This window comes from Apaloderma vittatum, unplaced genomic scaffold (assembly GCF_000703405.1).
Source record: "Apaloderma vittatum isolate BGI_N311 unplaced genomic scaffold, ASM70340v1 scaffold26990, whole genome shotgun sequence".
Taxonomy (NCBI): Eukaryota; Metazoa; Chordata; class Aves; order Trogoniformes; family Trogonidae; genus Apaloderma; species Apaloderma vittatum.
This window is the reverse complement of record NW_009693331.1, coordinates 22,945-45,321: the sequence shown is the minus strand read 5'-3', so window position 1 is coordinate 45,321 and position 22,377 is coordinate 22,945. Positions and strand designations below refer to the sequence as shown.

General features: G+C 39.0%; 1 protein-coding gene across 1 annotated transcript; it reads left to right on the top strand.

Annotated features, from left to right (window-relative positions):
* Positions 1–1,663: 1,663 nt before the first annotated feature.
* Positions 1,664–22,156, top strand: ITGB8 (integrin, beta 8; the record flags this gene model as incomplete). The annotated part of the gene is made up of 10 exons (XM_009878709.1): positions 1,664–1,829; positions 4,469–4,627; positions 9,593–9,688; positions 9,783–9,872; positions 12,494–12,628; positions 15,579–15,984; positions 18,487–18,712; positions 20,260–20,363; positions 21,455–21,618; positions 21,712–22,156. Coding segments are annotated over 10 exons (1,669 nt in total), but the record flags the coding sequence as incomplete, so codon positions are not given.
* Between the last annotated feature and the right edge of the window lie 221 nt (positions 22,157–22,377).

Below are 22,377 nucleotides of genomic sequence, written 5' to 3'. Positions count from 1 at the left end.
TTAAAAAAAATTATTAAAAATAAAAAATTATTAGACAATGATTACTTCTGACTTATATGGTGAGCGATTTCAGAGAAAACTGTTTCTGTATCAGAAAAAATGTGATGTATCTTCTTTAGCAGAACAAGCCAAACAGCATGCTGGTTTGGTGTGTTTGAATATGGTTTGCACTTAATTTTATAGTCCACTGTTGTGTTCTTAGTTATTTTGGATATATATTGCCTAGATTCATTACAAAGTTTCATTCTTTCTGATCTAGGATTTCTCTTCTGGTGTATGGTCTTCTTTTCATTAACTCTTTTCTTAAAACTGTACTTTTGTCAATGTTACGCAGTTCCTTTCAACTCACTCAGTGAACAAAAGTGATCCTCTGATCTAATTCCACAGTTGGTTATATGAGTGAACTCCCTATTTTAAATAAGAATGATGTTCTGGCTTGCCTTTCTTTTTTCATGCCATATTTTTTATACTTTGCATTGAACACTTATGTAAACTGAGGGATCACTTCCAAAACCCTCTGGAAAACAAGGTTATGCACAACAAATTCAAATCTATATAAACCACAATACTTGGAAAAGTGAATTTTAACTGATCCTGGGAAGACATGAGCCAAAGTTCTGTGAAGTCTATCAGTATCTTTTTTTTTATTTCACTGGGTTTTGAATTGGACACTAGTAGTGGAATTCATTAGACAGATGTAAGTATCTATGTATAAAGCAGTCATCTAGACTGCAATTAGCACTTCTAGGACATGATTCATTTGGCCTGAAAGTAGACATCAGCAGAGATATTAATCCTTGCACTGCCAGTTTCTCTTCATTGACTGCAAATAGAGTTGGGGCGGGCAGGCTAATGTCTGGATGCTTACACTGTATGCAACAGAAACTGAGCTGAAACCTGGTCAGGAGCTCTGAATCAGGTGAGCCCTTCAGCTTGTGCTCTAAATTCCACTGAAAGAAATGGGTTGCAGAGCAACCACCTGTACGAGTGCTGTGTCTTTAGCATACACACATCAAACTTCATACTTTCTCCCTTACCTGTGATTTGAAAAAGTATCATTTACAACCAAGATGTTACTGAAAATGGTGTTTCCCATCCCTTTAATGAGGTCACAATAACTGTCACTAATCTCAGTATTAATTTTATGCACATTAATTTACTGCTAGTGGATGTAGGAGCTTCATTTTTATTTTGGTCCAGTAGCCTGTGTATTGAGCTATTAAAGGATCTTAATGTAGTGGAGTGAGAGCCCTTTCTCGGGATAATGATAACCATTGCACAGATGTTCCAAAAAGGGCTCATACACCATCTGAGATCACACCATCACCCACACACATTCTGTAAAGAAACACTACGTATGTATTTTTATTAAGTTATATACATTTCCATAAAATTAAGAAAAAAGATATTTCATAGTAAGTTAGAACTAAATCACACTGAACTTAATCTCATGTGGAGTTATTCTCATTTCTTTTACTGTGCATATATACATCTTCATTTGTAACAGGATCTTACGGGTTAGAGGGTTAATGGTTGGACTCGATGATTCCAAGGGTTTTTTCCAACCTGAATTGTTCTATGATTCTATGATTCTATGATTCTGTATCTCCTTCAAATGGAAAATATGGAAAGTGTTAGACTTTTGTTCCTTTTTTTCCTACAGTGATTATAATTTAGATTGTATGCCTCCTCACGGTTATATTCACGTGCTATCCCTGACTGACAATATAGCAGAATTCAGAAATGCAGTCAATAAACAAAAAATTTCTGGGAATATTGATACACCTGAAGGGGGTTTTGATGCGATGCTGCAAGCAGCTGTGTGCCAGGTAAGGAGCTTATTAACAAAAGAATAAATGGTAGTTCAGACACTGGGATACATATGTATAGGTGCATCAGTGCTCAGTGTTCCTGAATTCAAAATGTCGGTTCTTCCTTTTCCACTGTTTCCCATTGAAACTGAAAAAGGAGAGTATAAGGAAATATTTTTCAGTATTGGTTAATGCTGTTCTTCAACTTCTGGCTTTAACTGACATAGGATGGATGATGAAAGCAACTTCCTGCTGGAACAGAGACTTATATTAATTTCAATCAATTACAAAGTTAGTTGCAAAAATTATTAAAGCCCTCCTTGTGTTCCTAAGTGAAGACACACCATTTGACATTTCTCCTACTTAAGAATGTGTTTGAAAACTGAACGATCAGTTACATATTTGCTCATGGAGATACGGAAAATAAATGCACTTCAATGTTATCTCAGTTTTAAAGAATTTATATTTAAAAGCAATACAAATCGACTAAAAATTAACTTTTGTATATTGATAAAATTTCATCAACATCTCTCCCATGCAGAAAAGGTTGGAAAAGATTTTTATCAGTAGTTCCCAAGCTGTAAGCATATTAAATACTAAGAATTTGTTTGCTCTGAAGGGCTATTTTGCATCTTGTGTTTCTTCTATGCATAGTACTGCAACAGAAGTTTTGGAAGTTGGCTCATTGATGGCTTTGCTGATGCTCTATAAGAAAGTAATTCAACTCCTGTCCAAATCACAGGCTTGGTTTCTCATCTATTGGCATGATGTCAGGACAAGTCTTTTATCTTGTCCATCTTCACTTTCTTTTTTTTTTTCTTGAGCAGTAGAATGAGTCAAGGACAAAAAGTAATCCCAACTATGCTAAAAGTTAATAGTTTGATCTAATTTTATTTTTAAGTTTTGATGAGCTCTGTAACAGATATATAAAAGCCACTCTTCATAGACACTGATCACAGCTGTTATGAAAAATTATTTGGAAAAATTCCTTAAAATTCAGTGTTTCTCATTGGACACATTCCACATTTGTGACATGTGAGCTCTAGAATAATATATGCTTCCAAAGACAATAGAATGGAAACATTCATGAGCATGAAGAGGCTTTCCTGCTAACTGAATTGTGAACCAAAATGGATGAGAACAATGTGCAATTCATATCGACCATAATTTATATTCAAGTGCACTCATTGTGCCTGCAGTAGAACTTTATAGCTTGCTCCATCTTGCTTTAACCAGTACATCCCTGTTGCAAGAGGTAGCAGGTTAGGGCACGAAGCTCCTTTAAAGTTTTAGTTGCTCTGATGTATGTAGGCAGGAGGTAACAAAGTGAAACGGTAGACTCCTAGGAGCAAGAAATTTCTATGGTGCTAGAGGAAAAATTTGAATTATTTAAGATATACCCTGTTTATAAATAAAACTTGAAATACCCCTTCTTTAGGGGAATGCTGTCCAGGATTGTCTGAGGGAGATAGATGCCTAATGTGTAAGCTGGAAAAGACACCACACCCCTCTGTCCAAATTATTCCTACTATTATGAAATACTTAATCCCCATTCAGAGCTAGTAGGGAATGAGCCTGAGAAGGGAGCTAAATGCATCTTTGCAGAGCAAAGAAAAGAAGGCAGAGAATTAAGTCCTGAAGCCTGGCTGAGTGTATTAACTGTATTGCAGATACACGTTTCACATGAGATGAAAGATACCTGGCGGTGTTAAAGGAAATCACAGAGATGAGACAGTGGTGTAGGAAGGGATAGCAAGGAAGGAGGAAACATGAGGAAGAATGGAATTAGTGAAGGAGAAGATGGAATAATTAATAATTGGGCGTGGGAATAATGAAAAAAAAACATGAGATGATTCATGTGTGCATCTGAAGTTTGATTTAAAGCAGCTGTTTATTCCTTGCAGGGAAATAAATGTTACAGAAATACAAATTGGCACCTAATCCAGTTTAGATACCAGCTTGCCCGGCTACCTCCTTCACATCACTCAATTCCTAAAGCACATTAAATTCAGTCTTGTGGATGCCACTTTGCTATTAATCCCTTTAGATGGTGTCTAGAGTTAGTATTTTGCTGTATAATTAGGAATTTCTCAGTTTGCAGATGCTTGAAGACACTTGAATTTCAGTTTATTGATTTGTTGATCAGATGCCAGTGTTCTTTTTGGAAAACTGTGTAGGTGAAGGAAATTACAGAATGATGAGAATATAAAGTAAATAAATACAAAGTAAAAATAGGAGAAGAGGGCACGAAGTACCAATACAAATGAATGCATATTTATTGGTTCTAATGCTTTTTGGATCCCAGAGAATTTTGCAAATGCAATGAATTTGCATTTGTATGTAACACTGACACGACAAGGCAGGTATTACCCAAGACCACTATATAATGCATAATTTGTATATATTTTGAGAAATCCTTCTTTAAAACGCAAAGAAAGTGGTAAGTAGTTCTCTGACTCGCAGGGGTAGTTTTCAGATGTAGGACATGATAAATATTTCCACACAAAGTACTTTAAATAACCTGGTTTAAACTCACTGCCTCTAAGCAGTGTAATATCTGAAAGTAGAATTTCACATTAATTTTTGATTTTTTTATTTATTATTTTAGAAAATAAGCAGTTACTGCTTACTTATGCTTAATTTTGTTTTCTTTTTAGAGCCATATTGGATGGCGTAAAGAAGCAAAGCGACTGCTTCTGGTGATGACAGATCAAACTTCCCATCTGGCCCTTGACAGTAAATTAGCAGGGATTGTAATTCCCCATGATGGAAACTGTCATTTGAAAGATAATGTGTACATCAAAGCTACGAGTATGGTAAGGTATATGTCATAGATTCTGCCTTCAGAGAAGCAGAGTAAAACTGCATAAAGGAGGTTTTCAGATCGCTGTCAAATCATTGCTTTTATTTCAGGTACTAGAATAGTATTTTTCCAGGTAGACAAGTTGTGAAATCAGGAACCAGTCACCTGGAAATAATGGCATTGGTTTTGTTTAGGAGAAGTATTTTGGAGTCTGAGACACAGCAGAGGAGAATATTACTGGGTTTGATGGGTTTTTTTCTTACCATTTTGTAATGATGAGCAATTCTTAGTGCATGATCCTCTAACGAGACAAAGGTAATGGTCGTGCTTTATGGTCAGAAGATGCACAGTTGCATTGATCAAAAAGGCTTACTAGAGTAAAACAGAAGACGCACAACAGTGAGGAGCTAATTCGACCGTGCCGGACTAGAAAATATTCCTGTGCTGCAAAACTTTGCTGTGGTAAGGCAGTGTTAAATACATTTGAGTCTCACAGCATCAAACCATGCGTGGCAATACATACCTGTGCAAGGAGTTGCATCAGATCTACTGTTGCAAAATAGTACTCCTTCAGCAGATATTTTTAGATTTCAAAATAATTTTGTAGGAATGTATAAAGTAGTCACGAGTGATTAAAGACAGGCATTTTTCTTCTAAGGTTTGTGGGGTTTTTAATTGCTTTGGCTATTTCCTTAATTAAATATGAATCATTTATTTAAGAAACATGAATCACTACTTAATTGCCATGTAATTGCCAGAAAACAGAAATATGAACTGTGTTGTCATTGGAGCACACAGCAGTTTTCTTCTCAGTGCTACCAGCACTTCAATATGTAGCCTGTGTTCAGCCCAAGCCAGCAATGTGCTAGTGAAGCCAGGGAAGGCTACGTGTCAGATAGGCTAGATCTGAATTTAATCCCAACCACTGGTGTTTACAAGGATGGTGGGGCAGCAGGAGTTGCCGCCATACAGTGTGTGATGGTGAAATATGGGAGGTTTCTGGGAATCGGTGGGTGTTCGGGACCTTGCCGAGCGGAGGAGGGAGCTGAGCGTGTGCTAACAGGAAGGTTGTTTGGATTTCCGATTATCTGATGTTCTTACATTCGTATACTCCCTCTTTCACCTCTTGGATATTCCCTCGCAGATATCAGGGTTATTTATTTTCCTCTAGCTGGTTTGTTCAGTTTCAGTATTTCTACGGTGTCCCTGGGATTAAAACTACCCCTTCCTTTATTCTACTTAAAGCAAATAATCCTGAAACTTTCTTTTCCCAAAGCAAGGTATACTTAGAGGTTGTGGTGTCCCTATCTCTATTTTTCTTCCCTAGTTGCAGTGCTATAAACGAGAGGAGCTTTGCTCTGCTTATTAAACAATTGCTGAAGGTACAAATATGTTTCTGCTGTTCAGGATTCCTTTGGTAATAAAGATACTGGCTGTTTCAGAAAAAAAAAACCACACCAACAAACAAAACAAAACCCCTGTATTTTTCTGTCAAATTTGAGAAATTAACTTCTATTGCAGCTGGAAAACCTCACCATTATAAAATACAGATACAGTTAATGAATCCGTTTCTAAACAACTATGGTAGATTGGTGGTTGACTAAAGAAAATGCTTTAACCGATATTCTGGATTCTGGTCTGAGAGGTCATGAATTTACTGTCCCATACAGAATAAGAAATATCCATGATTATTGCTCTCGATGCCTTTTATGAAATGACTTTTTACCACCCAGATGAAATAACCCTGAAAGATGCATAGATCCATGGTGTCTTGTTCTGGCCCATGTGTTTTCTGGCTGCTAGCCCTTTTTTTTTTACTTTTTTCAATTGAGGGCTAATTCCTGCATGCCCACATAAAACAATGGATATGCCCCTGGTAATAGAAAAGGGATAGAATAGAAACCTGTCTGAGTATTAGTTATTTTCTCAAGTAGATCTGGCATGATAACATAAGACTGACTGTAAAGGTGAGTATACAGATTTCCTGCTTTTTGTCTTCTCAGTGGTGTATGTGATTATTTTAGTCATAGAGATCCATATGAATAACTAAAATCACGGGTAGAAAAAAGGACTATTTTATGTTTAAGTGAAATGTCATGAAAGGCTGTCAACTTTTTAAAAAATAAATCGTATGAAATGTGGTTTTGCTTTTTTTTCCTTGTCAATGCAATTTTTTTTGTGCTACACTAAATTAGAGAGCCATCTGCAATCACATTAATTTCCTACTTTGACTCTTAGCTTCTGATACTCTTGAAAAGATTACAATTTGGCATATTTTTATTTCCTCCTTGTGCCAGTTAAGAGGTCTGTGCTTTATTTATTTTTGTAAGCTTAGCCTCCACATCAGAAATATTTCCAGTTAGTCACTTTCCTGCCTTGTTCCTTCTAACTTTTGCTAAGCAGTCATGCAGAGGTCAGTGAAAAAGCGTTAAGACAGGAAAAGAATCTAGTCCATTTTAATTAGATCTGTGCTTGGTTAACTCCCTTTCTGAAATACTTAACAACTCTGTTAGTTATCTTTTTAGCTTAACACAGCAGGTTAAAATAATAAAATGAATGATGTAATTGGGGGAAGAAAGATGATCTCAAATGCAAGTACATTTGCCTGAGTAGCAGTGGGAAGAGATAGTGTAAAAATACATCAAGTACTGCAAGATTTTCATGGCAAGTAAAGTCGGGCTCCATGAGTGACCAGCAGTTCCTTATGTCACCTCTTTACATGCTAAAGCCAAAAAACAGAGTGAGTCTGCAATGGTTCTTTTCTTACACAACCTTCTTATAAAAAGAAAAAAAAATCTTTCTAATCTGAAGTGAGACTTGAATGTACTACTAACCAAGCTGGACACTAGTGAGATAGAGCTGACAAGTAGATGAGAGTTCAGCTTTTCCTGCAAGCAGACTAGGCAGCTTGGGGATCCAGCCCCTGCAACTCTCGCACATCTGTGCGGGTCATCTCTTGACTTCAGTAAGCTCCTTCAGAATCACTTTTTTTCATGAGGCCCAGAAGCCTGTTGTGATACCACTGATCCCAGAGTTCTACTATGAGTTGCAGTGGTTTTCCACTCCCCTGGAATTCTGATGTGTCTAATATCACGTGTTAAGCAGGAAGACTGACTTATTTGACCATCATCTCACAACCTCTCCATACTGCCCTTGTGATTCACACATTTACAGTGCGGGAGGTGTTTGCAGAACATCTGGCTTCACTCCCCTGTGTGCTCGGACCTGTGATCTGCCAGCCAGTTGCATGGGGCCTGTAGGGTTGTGCAGCACAGTGGAGGTCCCGCCACTGTGCTCTGTGGTTATGGAAGGCTCCTGAAAATGGCAACAAAGCCACTGCTGCTGCAGTTCACCCACCAATGCTGTGTAGTGGGAATCCATGGTCACTGGACCCTCACATATGGCACACTCTGCAGCTGGAGCTGTAAGAAGGCCCATTTATTGCTGTGTTACCTGCCTTTCATCACTTATCATAAGGGATATAAACTCTTACCAAAGGGTAGAAGAGGTGAGAGAGGCGTTGACCCTGGCTAAGATCAAACTGCGGCAAGAAACTCCTTTGTTCTTTTTATACAAGGCTCTTTATAATGGTGCAATATGGAGTAGAATGGATTTTGTTCCCTTGCATAGCTTTGTCTCAGCTGTCTTGGCATTCAGATTACTGTTAGGAGAGTAGTTGACCTGCAGGGTGCCTTGAGTGACAAGTAGCAGTCTGAGGAGAAATTAATTGTGCAGGGAAACACAGTGTGTTTGTACAAGAGGGAGACAAGGTGGGGCAGATGGTGAACAATATCAGAAAGACAGCAGAAGTATATGGGAGAAAAAGGTTGAAAAACCTGACATAAGTAGAGGTGTCCCAATGAAATCTCTGTGAGGGGAAACACAAGCCAAGACCCCAGCTGCTTCTCCATGTTTGGTTAGGAATTTTAAGTGTTGAATTTAGTTCTTGAGAAGTATTCACAGGTGTATGGTAAGTAAGCAGTAACTTTCAGATACAGTTTGTTTTAGAGTACTGGAGCTGGAGTGATCTCACATAGCGCAGGTGTACAAAGCTCACTGGGACCACAGACACCTTGTGCTTCCCCAGGTCTGGGGTGAAGAGATAGCAACACACCTCTTCTTCTCAAATCTGTGTCACATCTCTCAATGGGAATTGTAGAAGGGCAGGTGTCCCGGTTAGAGAGCACTTGCAAGTGCTCTCAAGGAAGTCGCTGACACAGGACATGTCAACATAGGTGCTTCACCAAAGAGAGCAATGTCACTCCTGAGAGATGCATGAAACTTGTGTTACCTTCTTCAAGCACAAGTGTGGTTAAGAAAAGGTAAGAGGTCGTTGTGGTGAGGACTGGAGGCGTTGCTTCTAAGGCAGGGCTTGGACATGCAGAGCAGGAGAAAGCTCTCAGCTGTAGGTAAGAAATGTGCAGAACACGGACTCTTATAGAGTGTCATTCAATGGCTGTGCTTAGCTGATGTGTCCAATGCCTAGTGCCACAATGCATTTCTGAGAAACAAACTTTTCATTACTCCTTTGATGTTCTGAAAAGCATTCCTCATCTCAGTACCCCCATGCTGTATTTTCTTCCTGACTTCTGCACAAGAACCCACCTTTCATTCTCAGGAATCTTGTTATTCTTCTAGATGGACCATGAACAGCATCATATCCGTATTTCTTAAGCATCAGGAAAAAAAAACACAAACAAAATAGTACTGTATGAATTTGTCCTCCCACTGTGCAGCACCCCTGCATAGATGGCCACAGATAAGCCTGTCACAGGCTGGCTGATGCCCTGATGACTTCTGTTGTCACGATCTGTTTATTTGGTTGGTCCCACCTTCTTTCAGATGTTGGTGTAGCATTTCTCTATACATTTAGAAATAAGGATTGGGGTGATTTTAGAATCTTGTTTTGTGTCAGATGTGAAATATAAGCTTTTTCTCTACTAATCTGCAGTCTTCTCTTTTCTGTTGTATTTTGCAGGAACATCCATCTCTTGGGCAGCTCTCTGAAAAATTGATTGACAATAACATCAATGTTATTTTTGCAGTTCAAGGAAGCCAGTTCCATTGGTATAAAGTAGGTTAGAAACCCGATTTCTTTTTCCAGTTTTGAAAGCACAATATTTCTGTTAAACATTAAAACTGTGGATAAATGACTCTATTTTTCATAGGATCTGTTACCTCTGTTGCCTGGTACTGTTGCAAGACAGATAGAATCACAAGCAGCAAATCTCAATGATTTGGTGGTAGAAGCCTATCAGGTATGTTCAGAGGGACGATGTTTTATGCCTTATTTGTACAGGGATTTTTTACCTTTCATAGCCTAAAGTTGGAATTTCGCAGATCTTGGCTCCTATCTGAAGTCCGCAAAGATAAGTTCCCTACTTCTCTGAATGTCCAGATTGGTGGGTGACACTATCCTGTGGTGGCTCTCAAATTGTCACGTTGTCAGGGTCTCAAAGCCAGAATCTAGCAGCTTTTCTTTTCTAAGGGTGCTCCTAAATGTGCTCCTTGAGTCTCTGTGCCTTTTACCATGTAACTTCAAAAGAAATGTCTAACTAATTTGAATTTTGGCGTCTCAGATCTTTAGTTAAAAGACCAGGCACCACTGTCTAGGCACCATTTAAATTCAGAGCAAAAAGGTAGTGAAGTATCTGGAGGGTTTTGCAGCATAATTCTTAGAAAATTGACAACAGATGAGATTTTACAAGGTAGTTTAACAACAGTGGATATTGTGAAAAGCAGGGTTTATACTGCGCAAAGCAGTGTAATGACTTGGGATTTTGAGGCATGGCAGTGAAGAAGAGTTTCTGTAGGGATTTGGGAGAGAACAATGAAAATGGCTTTGTGAACTCTCACACGGAGTTCTCAGCTGAAAGTAATATTACGGGAAAGAGAAATTAATAGTATGGGAAAGAGCATAAAGTCATTTTTCACAAATGATGGACAGGGAATGGCAGCTTGAAGGTGAATATTGGCATCTTGATAATGAATGAAAGGTAGCCTTGTAAGAGGGGGCACAAACAGCTTTGAAAATTAAACCAGGTAGCATAGATTTGATGTCCTAGAGCACAGGGAGCCCATAGAGCAGCATCAAAATGAACATGATGGGTTAGATGGTTGAATACTGTTAAGGTGTGCAAGTTACACAAACATGCAAGTTACAAAAGTTTAAAAAAAAGTAGTTACAAAGCCATATGCAAGATATCACGTTATTTTTAATTAGTTGGAATGGGAGGCTGAAATTATCCATTGTACTAGGTTAAACATCTAAATCAGGCTATTTGCTTTTAACAAATTGGCTGCAATGAAGGGCCAAGCCCCACGTCTGTTTGTAGTCAGTAGTGGGGGTTTCTGCACGTTTTTCTTACTGCCATGTTGGAAACATTGTACAGAAGAGGACAACGCTCAAAAGCAGAGGAGGTTAGGTGTAGTCACATTGCAGAGAAGTTCTCACTGTTATTGTATTTCTCTTACAAAATCAAGAAGTCCCATTTTAATTATGGAAACTTGCAGGAAATTGCTAACAAAAAATGTTGAAGATCGTGGTCCCTTTGTATGCCACTTTTCCATTGTCCATGCTAAACTCTATCCTGGTTTTTAGAGGACAGTGCAGGGCAAACATTCAAGGAGAGGAAACGAAAATTCACGAAGTAATTATTTAATTCAGTGGAAGATTCTGTGGGACTTTCCTGCTCCAGCCACGCCCAGTTTGCTCTTGCCTTATTTTCATTTTTTAGACAGCATCTTCTTCCCATCCTAAACTTTGCTGGATTTGATACTTTGAGATTTTTATCATAGCTTTAGAGGCTTGTAACATGCAAACACACAGTGAACAAAGCTTGAGTGTTTTACTTTCTTGAAAGCAAAAGTACTGAGATAAGAAAATAAATTTAGTGTTGATGTTCGATGACAGTGGGCCTATTGCACTCTTGTTCTAGGCAGGGAAACCTGAGGCTTAGTTATGGAAAACCCTAGCTGAAAATCCCTGGCTAAAAAGCCAAAGATGAGTCACCAACTTTCAGAAAGTTACTAAGATAAACATGTATTCAAATTCATATAATGGCACTTCCATTTGTAGGAGTAAAAATATCCCACTAACCTATTTTTTTAATAGTAATATGCCAGGAATTTTAATAATCTCTTCATGCACTTTTCAGGTCATAGGTTTGTGCAGAGCTTTAATACATTTTTAAAAGGTCAAGAAGCAATATTCCTTCTTGGAAGGAAGTAGGATTTTAGAGTGTGCAGTAAATACAAGTTACAAAGTAGCTGGCTTTTTTATTATTTTATACTTGAAAAAACCCTAATGGGAATCAAACAGTTATTGACTTGTGCAGTCCTAGCTTACCAATAAATAAATCAGTGAGAATAATCCCAATAGCCTTTAGATCACCTTAAGATTTGTTCAAAGAAAACTTTTCCAAGGCAGATGCAAAATAGCAGAAGTTTATAAAGTGTCAATTAAGAAACCTTTTCTGCTGGATAACAATAGTTGTATGTATGTTTACTGTTTTGTTTTAAATGTGTGGCTAAAAGGCGGTGTAGTCTCTCAAACAATAAGTGTTTTTTGTCATGCACGGTTGTTAGAATGATTTTCAAATTGCGAAAAATACAGTCTCAAAACCATTTTAGAAAAGCTGAGAACGTTTTTATCTGGAAAACGTAATCCTCTTTATCAGAATTACCAGTTCACTGGTTGTGTATATTTGGAATGTAATCAGGTCTTTATATGGGAAACAATGCTTTAATTCATTCCTTTATTCACACAGACCAGCTTTCTTCGTTTTTCGTCAGACATAGTAGCCGTACTTGGTGTTACTCAGTAACACACGTTGTATGTTGAGATGCAACACAACTAAAACTTGTTTTCTGGTTACAGAAACTAATCTCTGAAGTGAAAATTCAAGTGGATAACCAGATCCAAGGTCTTCATTTCAATATCACTGCAATCTGTCCTGATGGAAGTAAAAAAACTGGCATGGAAGGATGTAAAAATGTGGGATATAATGAAGAAGTATGTTGATATTTCTTATTCTTCAAAGAACTGGAATACTTATTTTTCTGTTTGCTTGGGTTTCAATGGTGTGAAATCTTCTAGGGATTTACTTAAACTGAAAATGGATTTATGTGATTAATGATCACAGACTCTCTATTATTCTCTGGTTTTATTTTTTCTGAATCTTATTTTAATTCTCACTAATCTTGTGGAACTAAGGCTCAGAGCTTTTCCTGAAAGCTAACGTCCGTTAGAACTCTCCTTCTTTGTCATTCACTGGGCACAATGGCCGTGTTCATTGTGATGAAATCTGTATATAAAGAGGTTGAAAGATAATCAGCCTGTGGAAAAGAATCACTGGAATTTGTGTTCCTTGGGTCTATACTAGACACTACCTTTCCCTCTCCTTTTTCTAGTAGTCTTCATGCACAATCAGGATTGTGGATAGTTAGTTTATTTTATAAATCAAATTAATAAAATGATTTATCCTTATTTGGATCGGTGCCATCTACTGAATGAAACAGATTGTAAGACTGGAGCATCATGCACGGTGAAAATGTGGGGGAAGATGTCTGGCAAATGTAGAGAACGTGATTTTCTTCCCAGAACAACTTCTCTGTGCCTTTGAGATATTTATTTAATTGCTTGGACTAGTAGGGTAATTAATTTAGCTTGCCAGGAAGAGGTCTGTATTTCTGGAGAGCAGGGTCAAGGAGTTCTTTCCTTCTTGACATGTACATATGTCTCAGCTGGTGTGGTTTTACTTGTGTCTGTGCGTAGATTAAATATGTGAATTTTAAATACATTATTTAGATGTATTTTATCCTCTTCTGAATTTTGTCTGCATGACTTGCTGCTGATTAGCTTCTACAGTTTAAGGGAGATTTGCTGTTTTTCTTCTTAACTCATCTCTTCTCCAGTGTTGTTCCCTGTGCATGTCATAAGGAACAGGGCTGGAATTTGTTCTGTTTAATGAAAAGAAAAATATTTATATCTGTTTCTTTTTAATAAAAAGCCAAGCGAGTTGATTGTAAAAGATTGCATGTGGTCCTAAACCTCTATTTCTGTTGAAAATGAGCCATCCTCAAGAGATTAATTTACTTTAACCGTAAATCCTCCTTTCAGTATTTGTTTACAGGCAAAATGCTTTTCCTTAATTCTCACATTCCTTGCATTGTCTAATCCTTCTTCCTTCCTTTTCTTACCAAAACACAAAGTGTATTATATTCTGGAAGAATCCTACGGCCTCTTCAGGTTGCAAAACGAACTTTGGCTATTAGCGAGCGTCAGTGTTCGTGGTGTTGTCATTATTTAGTCTCAGTATGTTAAATTTTTCTGCTTCTGTGTTCAGACCCATCAAATTTCATGACTTGTGCACAAGATGTGATTTTCCCTTCCCTCCCGTCTCCCTGCCATTCCTCCGCTCCTGTGGTGTACCTGAAGATGATGCTTTCTAGCAGGACTCTGTGTTGAATAAAAAGCACGTTCTCTAGCTGCAGCCTGTCCTGCCCACGTGATGCGCACCTGCCATGGGAATTAATTAATTAATTACTACATCGCCAGGCTTTTCCCCCTTAACCGAAGGGGAAAAGTCTCATGCACGGAGCGTGCGGGCGACGGGAGGGTTATATGTGCATAGTGGTGCTTCTGAGAAACAAGAAGAAGAAAAGCAAAGGGCAGGACAAAGCCCGTGTGCCCCCTCGGTACGACGTTAAGGGCATGTTTCTGCGCAGCATTCTTCTCCCGTTGTCCCTGTAGGCAGCCTCGGCCCCGCTCACCACAAAGCCACCATTGTCCCCGAGGGCTCGGCTGCTCTCATGTGGGGGCGCAGCAGGAGGGGGAGGCACTGATGAGAAATGAATGGCCTTAGTCTTTGCGGGTAGTTTCAACCTTGTAATCAGTTTTCTCTGTTTTGTTTTTTTCTTAGTTTGCAGATCTTTGGGGGTTTGGTGGTAAAGAGTTAAAGGTATTTGCTGCTCTTGGGCTTCTTTCTGTCTTGGTTGTATTTTCTCTGTGAGGAGGTGAGGAAGAGTTGTTTTCCATCAGCAGGCTAAATAGCTGAAGTGGAAATACCCCGTCAGAAGCCTGCCAGTCAAAAAAAAACCAGCATAAAAAACCAATCATGAGATGCATTGCTCTCCAGTGGAATTATGTGTCAGAGCTGTGAAAGAGTTTTGGTAGTGAGTGATGCAACCTCTATGGCAGTCACCACCAATGTGGTCCAGGGTCCTGAGCCAGGACTCTGGAAAGCCAGAGGGGCTGCTGCTGCAGCGGGCACCGCTGGTGTGAGGACCTGGGCATTGTGATGGTGGCCATGACATGGCCAGGAGATGGGTACTGCGTCCACTCTGAAGCAGCACTTGGTGTGCTCGGGACAACAGCAACAGCTGCAAGACTCTCCTGCTCCATCTCCATTGTAGGAATTGGGAAAAATAAGCTGCTACTAAGGTCTGAGACATATCTGTGTTTTAGTAGGAGTGGATAGAGCCATACAAAAAAACCTGTGAGGTTTCTGTTCACACAGACCTTTTCTGAGGCAAGAACGTTCTTTATAGGTTCTTTTTATAAAGAGTATTTCTGTTTCTGTTTGTGTATTGTCGTGCTCAGTCTAATCCCAATTATCATCAGAATATTTCTGTAATATAACAGAATGTAAATGGTAACAGGAAGATGATGGTGGTAATTTTATTACCATTTAACTTGTATTAAACTTGTCTTTTGCAACTGTACTTTCTTAACATGAAAAGTAGACTGGTATCAGTCTTCTATTCTTAAGATTTTAACTGTATTTGTGATGTCTGACATTACTAATATACCATATTTGACAAATGGCCACCATGTATTTTGTTACCATTACCTAGTGCATGTTCATATACAACAGAAGGTTCTGCTTTATTTATGTATTACAATTTTTAAGCAATTTCTAGAAAATAATAATGATGGAAAATCTATCCTTATTTCTTCTCAGGTACTTTTCAATGTATCAATTACAATGAAAGGATGTGATTCAACTGGAGGAAGAAAATATGCAATACTTAAGCCTATTGGTTTCAATGAAACCGCCATCGTTAATGTGCAGAAAAGCTGTGCCTGTCAGTACGGAGACAGCGCAAGGCACAAAAGAGTATGGGCTGATGAGACTTTTCCAGATGGCAAAGAGTCCCATTGCAGTAACAATAACTGTAGCTCTAACAGAGATACGCTTCTTTCTGAGAGGTGCAGGCAACACCGGGACCAGCCCATCTGCAGTGGTCAAGGAAATTGCATAGATGGAAAATGTTTCTGCTACAAAAACAAGCTAGGCAAGGTGTATGGCAAGTACTGTGAAATGGATGATTTTTCCTGCCCATATCACCAGGGGATCTTATGTTCTGGTAAGCGACGAAGTTTATGTCTGTATTTGTGGGGTTTTTTGAATTTGTTTTGGTTTCTGAAGCCAATGTACATGATGCAGCTAAAAGCGATGATATAAAGCTGTCAAGTACAAGAATTATGTGTGCAGAATTAGTGTGAAATGTCCTGAGCAGCCTGGTAGGAATTCATGTTTCTGGGCTTTCTTCACAACAGAGGTATGCGCTGTTTTCTGAGCTTCAGCACTGCTTTTGGGGGGGGTTTATTGAGTTTTTTCTAAGCCTAGCTATGTTAAGATTCAAATCTCAAACTTCTTCAGACCCAGGGATACTGATATCATAAATAAAGCAGTAACATTGTCCCAGAAAGTAAGTTAATATGTTTGAGCATAATGAGAATATGAGATACTAAGAGATTAGGAGAAATCATAACTTCCAGATGCACTTCTGACTTTCTAATACCCTAAATGAGTCTTATGAGACATACAGTGAGACTTGATTTCAAATACTGAGATATATGTTAACACTGTTCAAAAAAATTGCTCCAAAAAGGAGAGCATAACATAAACAGGGAGAGTTTCTAGAAATTCTTACTCTTTTTGTAGCCTACTTTATGGTTTTTTAGGAAAGCATGCAAATGAAAATTACATATGAGCAAAATACAAAATGTGTACCTATAAGTTAATGTTATTAAGGAAAAATGGGATTGAATCAGTGTCTCTGAGATTTTTTTCCCCTGAAAACTAATTAAATATTTTAAAATCCATATTACTGCCCTGCATCTTTTCATTTCCCTTTATACTGACCAATATGTGACTCGAGGGACCAATTTTTTTGATCGCACTTGGATAAATTGAGAGTAACACTGTGAACTTTACTAAAGTTTTCGTTTTGCTCTGCTGGTGAATGTGAACTTTACATGAAATGAAGAGAAATAATGCTACTTAATTGTTTAAATACTTCATTTCAACACAAGGATTTACAGTTCACCTTCTCACTCTTCTTCTCTTTCACTTTGTAAATTTATTACTTCTTAACCGTAAGCAGACCTTTCAAATGTACAAACTCCTAAAGCCTGAGGTGCGGTGCCTTGGCTGGCAGTGCAGACAGGGACATCTTTGTCTACGAAGTGTTGGAGTCTGTCACCCGTGATGGGGTCCTGCCCCTGGGTACCACAAGGTAACCGCCACCCAGGGCCACAGCTGAGCCTCTTCATGGGATGCTTTCCAGTGCCAAGCCTTGCTCTAATGGCTCCTATGATCCCTCTCCCTGCTCCGTTTTGCCCAGCATGGGCAAAAAATGGGGCAGCCTGTGCCTTGGCCTCACTCCCTTTCAGGGGATCGTGTCCATCAGATGGGACTGGTTCCCTGCAGCTGCCCTGTGGAACCCTGGAGCACAAGAAGAGCCATCGCAGTCTGTGTGAAACTTAGCTACTGCTGAGGCATAGCTGAGGAGACCTCGTGAGATTTGCTAAACCTCCTTGTGCTTCATAAGCTCTCCAACGGACAATCTCTTCTCAGTGGTGCCCAGCATTAGAACAAGAAATAATGGGTTTAAGTTAGAACATGAGGAGAAACTTCTTTACTGTGCGGGTGCTGGAGCCCTGGCCCAGGCTGCCCGGAGAGGGTGTGGAGTCTCCTGCTCTGGAGACTTTCAAACCCACCTGGACACGTTCCTGTGTGGCTGCCCTGGGGGATCCTGCTCTGGCAGGGGGTTGGACTGGATGATCTCTGGAGGTCCCTTCCAACCCCAAACATTCTATGATTCTATTTCAATATTTCCTAGCAGTGCTTTCACACACTGTAAAAATGAGGCTAAACATTATCAACATGTCACTTGTACACCTGCCTTAATGTGCTACAACATGGAAAACACACGGATTTGACTCTAAGGCTCCCACAACTTTGCCTGGAAAGTTGTAAAGGCCGCCAGAGGTTTTCTGGTGGCCTTTGAATCCTTGAGGCTGTGCATTTTAAGTTCTTAGTAAACAACCTACAGTTCATAAGCACAGCTTACCCACCTGTCCAGCTCAGGCACCTGTCCTTTAGAAAAGCAGTGCCATCATGTGTGCTTCTGAAAAGAAAATTAAAAAAACAAAAAACTGTCATGTGTGCAGGAACTTGATACTCCTTCCTCCACTGAATCTTGCTATTTATTTGAATTGAATGCTTTCTTGCTAAAGAGAAGTTTGTTTAGTTTGCCTGAAGGCTTTTTCCCATATCATTGTGTAATTTTTAATCCCCACTGCTTTGATCCAAGTCAAGAGGGAAAAATTCTAGTAAAAGGTTTTAGGATGACATCATGGTAGCAGCTTTTGCACAATTTAACAAAACAGACAGCAACCATAAGTACATATCATGCTGGTAATTTCAGCCCAAGCTGTTAGCTTAAAAACTAACTAGCAAGCCATGGTCTAAATTAGCTCTGTTTAAGGTAAAGCACCAACAATACAAGCATATGCGTACAAAAATTGACTTTCTGTGTTCTCATAAAAGTGTATGTACTGAGGACTATCTGGTGTTGCAGGTAATGGTGAATGTGAAGCTGGTAAATGCAAATGTTTTGCTGGCTGGGAAGGTGACCGTTGCCAGTGCTCATTACAATTGGCAAAGCACTGCCTGGATTCAAAGGGACAGATCTGCAGTGGAAGAGGAAACTGTGTCTGTGGAAAGTGTGAGTGCACTGATCCAAGAAGCTTTGGCCGTTTGTGTGAATATTGCCCTGCTTGTAACAAAGCCTGTGAAGAAAACTGGTACGTTTCTTGTGCTGGACTTGACTAGATGTGTGCTGTATTTCTTAGCTATTTGTAAGACATTGAAGCAATTCATACCTGAGACTTTCCTCTATGTAGCCAAGGCGCTCACAATGGCAATTAAGAGAATTGCATGTCCACATCTGTATTCACTAATCTTGTGCCCAATTTTCAGTTTTCTGAAGTCAAGGAGGTGTGTCCTATCAGTGCTGTTTTTTCAAGCATTTATTAAAAGGTGGTTCTTGATATGAAAAATTCTGGGTAGGAAATAAAGTCCGTAGATTTGGATTTTTAAAAACGAACAGTAGATCCTACTCTTGAATGCCACCAAGTCCAATAATATTCTCCCAGTTTGTGTTTGCACACTCTGTGTTCTTCACAGCTGGAAGAAGGAGGTGTGGAACAAGAGCAGCACCTGAGCATCACCACTGCCAGTGGTGAGCAGAGCAGAGCTGGTCTTACCCAGACAACAACATTCTGTTACTCAGGTTTAAACCACTTGGGCTTTGTCATGCTGGTTTTAAAGCACGTTGTTTTTCCTTGGCCATGTAAAGGAAGGGACAGTGTGGAGGTCGAAATAAACAGCCCAAGTTGGAGAGAAGCTAGACCAAGCTCTCAGTGGCAGGCTGAGGGGTGCTGGTTTGGACATGGCCCTTCTGTGCCCTCCCATCAGCACACGTAGTGTTCTGCATCCCGCTGTGGTGGAGAGGGCGAGAGATCAGCCTTTTGTTGGAAAGGGAGTTGGGATCAAACCAGAATTGTTGTTTATTTGTATTCACTAGAACTATAACTCACCTGCTGAATGTGCTGGAGACCCAAACTGGGCCATGTCAGAAAAGATGACTGCTAAGTCTATACTAGATAAAATGCAGTTAGCTCGCTGGCTTGCGCTTGCTCAAAGTCACTGTGAAATCTGTGCCTTTGATAAATTTAGAAGATGGCATAGCTGCATTAAAAATTCAGCGGGGGTTTTGCAGGACCACTTGTGATGTCAGTCTTGTGCAGAGCCATGCAGTGAAGATGGTGGGACTGACAGCGGTGCCTCCTGCCGTGCTGCCGACCCTCGAACTGCCCAGCAGTGGGAACTTACATGGCTTTGTCTTAACATAGCATCTGAAAAATTATTAACAAAGCTCTGTTTCCTACACCTATCTCTGCCCTTCAGCAGGCAACCCAATGAGGTTGATGGATTAGGAGATAGTAGATCTGAACTGGAGGCTGAGAGCTGAAGAAGGGGTACTGAACCTTGAGCTAAACGCCTGAAAAACTCGCATTACAAAATGCGGAGCAGGGGCCAGATGAATGTGGCTCAAAGCCAAAGACATGTTTTACTTTATGGCTTCTGACTAGTTCGTTCTGAGAAGCATCACAGGGATAAAATGCTGAGAGAGGCATCACATTTCAGAAAAAAATAAATAAATGTCGCAATGTTTTTACTAACAACAGGAAAGCATTATGTGCAAGCGATACGTCAGCCCATTGATACAATCTCTTTAAGGGGAGTGCAGAGAAATACATAGGTTTTTAATTACACTTCTATTTTACAGGAATTGTGTTCAGTGCCATCATTCTAACAATGCATCTCAAGAAAAACTTGACCAGTGCACAACCTCGTGCGCTTACCTGCTGCATTATATTGACCAAACTTCAGGTATGTAACATTTTCTAAGTAATTTTAATAAGAGTTAAAACTCTGTTGGGATTAATAATTGAATTCACGGCTGTTACAATGCCTATCAGAAGTGTCATACTATTACAATAACAAAGAAATCCAGCAAGAAGAAAATCACTCTTAGGTTCAGGGAAAATAAAAGATAAATAATAACAGGAAATGTGATTGGCAAGCATTGCTAAATCAGATTTCCCAGCTCCTTGAGAAGTCACATCTAATAATAATGAATCCTTCCTGAGCAGTGCTAAAAGAAATATTGATAAAAATCTGTTATGGCATCTGTATGTTTTATTATTTTGGATATGTTTACATTATTTGACATGACCAGAAATGGGGAAGAATGAAGTAGAATGCTTACCTCATATTCAGTAATGTTTAAGTATTCCTTTCAAGTATAAAAAACTGCACAGTTATGAGGGCTGTGGAAGAATAAATTTTTAAATAAAATCTTGTAAAACTTATTCAGTCCATACTGAATAAAATGCAGGTAAACTGTTACCTTTTGTCACATTTTTGTATGTCTTTTTATCTTGCAGTTATCCATATATGAGGAAACTAACTGTGAATACTTTTTCTCATAACTTTAGTCAATTAAAGAAAACTTATTTTGAGAGAGAGCTCTCCTGGTGAGGAAAGCACTGCACAAGAATTCAATAAACCACATTTTCTTTCGCACTTTGCCGATGATCTGCCCTGTGATCCTGTGAACATTAAACTGTCTTGGCCCTCTACATCTCTAACGCTTCATCCTCCACTGGCTTAGAGCAAATTTATGGTGGCCAACACACTGAAGCTTGAGTCTTAGTTCTGTAGACCAAAGGACTAATAGTTTCACCCTTTTTCTACAGTGGATCTCAATCAGAATTAGCTTTTATGCTATGCCCCACTTTCAAAGCTTGCACAGGGCAACTTTTCCCCTTAGCTTCCCTTAGGTTATTTTCCCTTAAGTTATTTTCCCTTAACTTTTGTCAGGCTCTTGTTACATTTATGGGGCACTGTGATACCTGGTTTTGAAGGATATGCCTATTCCCTCCATTAGGCTTTACACTTGTGTTTTCCTTTTATTGCAGAATGTTTCTCTGGACGAAGCTACTTTAGAGTCTTTTCCATAATCTTTATAGTTACCTTTCTGATCGGGTTGCTTGTTGTGCTTATCATCAGGCAGATAATTCTGCAGGGGAGTAGCAATAAAGTTAAATCTTCAGCCGATTACAGAGTATCTGCAACGAAGAAGGTAATTGCTTTCAGAGCCATCTTATTCAGTAATCTTTTTCTTGTATATAAAAGTTAGCTAATTGTTAATTAAAATTGTATCTTCTCCTTCAAGGATAAGATGTTTTTGCCTACTGTTTGTACAAGAACAGTAACATACAGGCGTGACAAACCCGAGGAAATAAATATCGACATCAGCAAGTTACGATTAAATGAAACTTTCAAGTGTGAATTCTGAAGACAGTGTTTTCTGCAAATGTCTATTTCCATCATGCTCGACTTTTGAAAAGTTACATTTTGTACTCTGTTGGAGTCTGTTGACTGTCGCCGTATGGTTTTTTGTCGTGTGTTTTGTTGAGTACTGTAACAAAGTGACATGTAAGCATATTCACATAATGTGACAATGTTTGAAACTATAGCTGCTGTTTTTATTTTTTTAATTTTTTTTTGAAAGAGAGATGTGCATTACTACTGTCCAAGAACGTTAGTGTTGATGTAGCACTTTAGCATATTCTAATTTATTTAGTTATGGCCTAGAATGTAGATATGAACTGGTCTGACAAAGCACTGATCTCACTCTACATGTAGCTAGTACTGATGTGCTCTGTGAGAATGGACAAAAGCTGTGACTGAAATATTAACATTGCTGTATATTATAGCAATAGACGAAACTATTGAAACGCTCTTAAACAGAGTCAATGGTACTTTTATAGTTCTCTCAGTTGACAGATTCCACTAATTTGTCTGCTTTAGCCTCTTAGCTTTTTCTCCTTAATAAAAA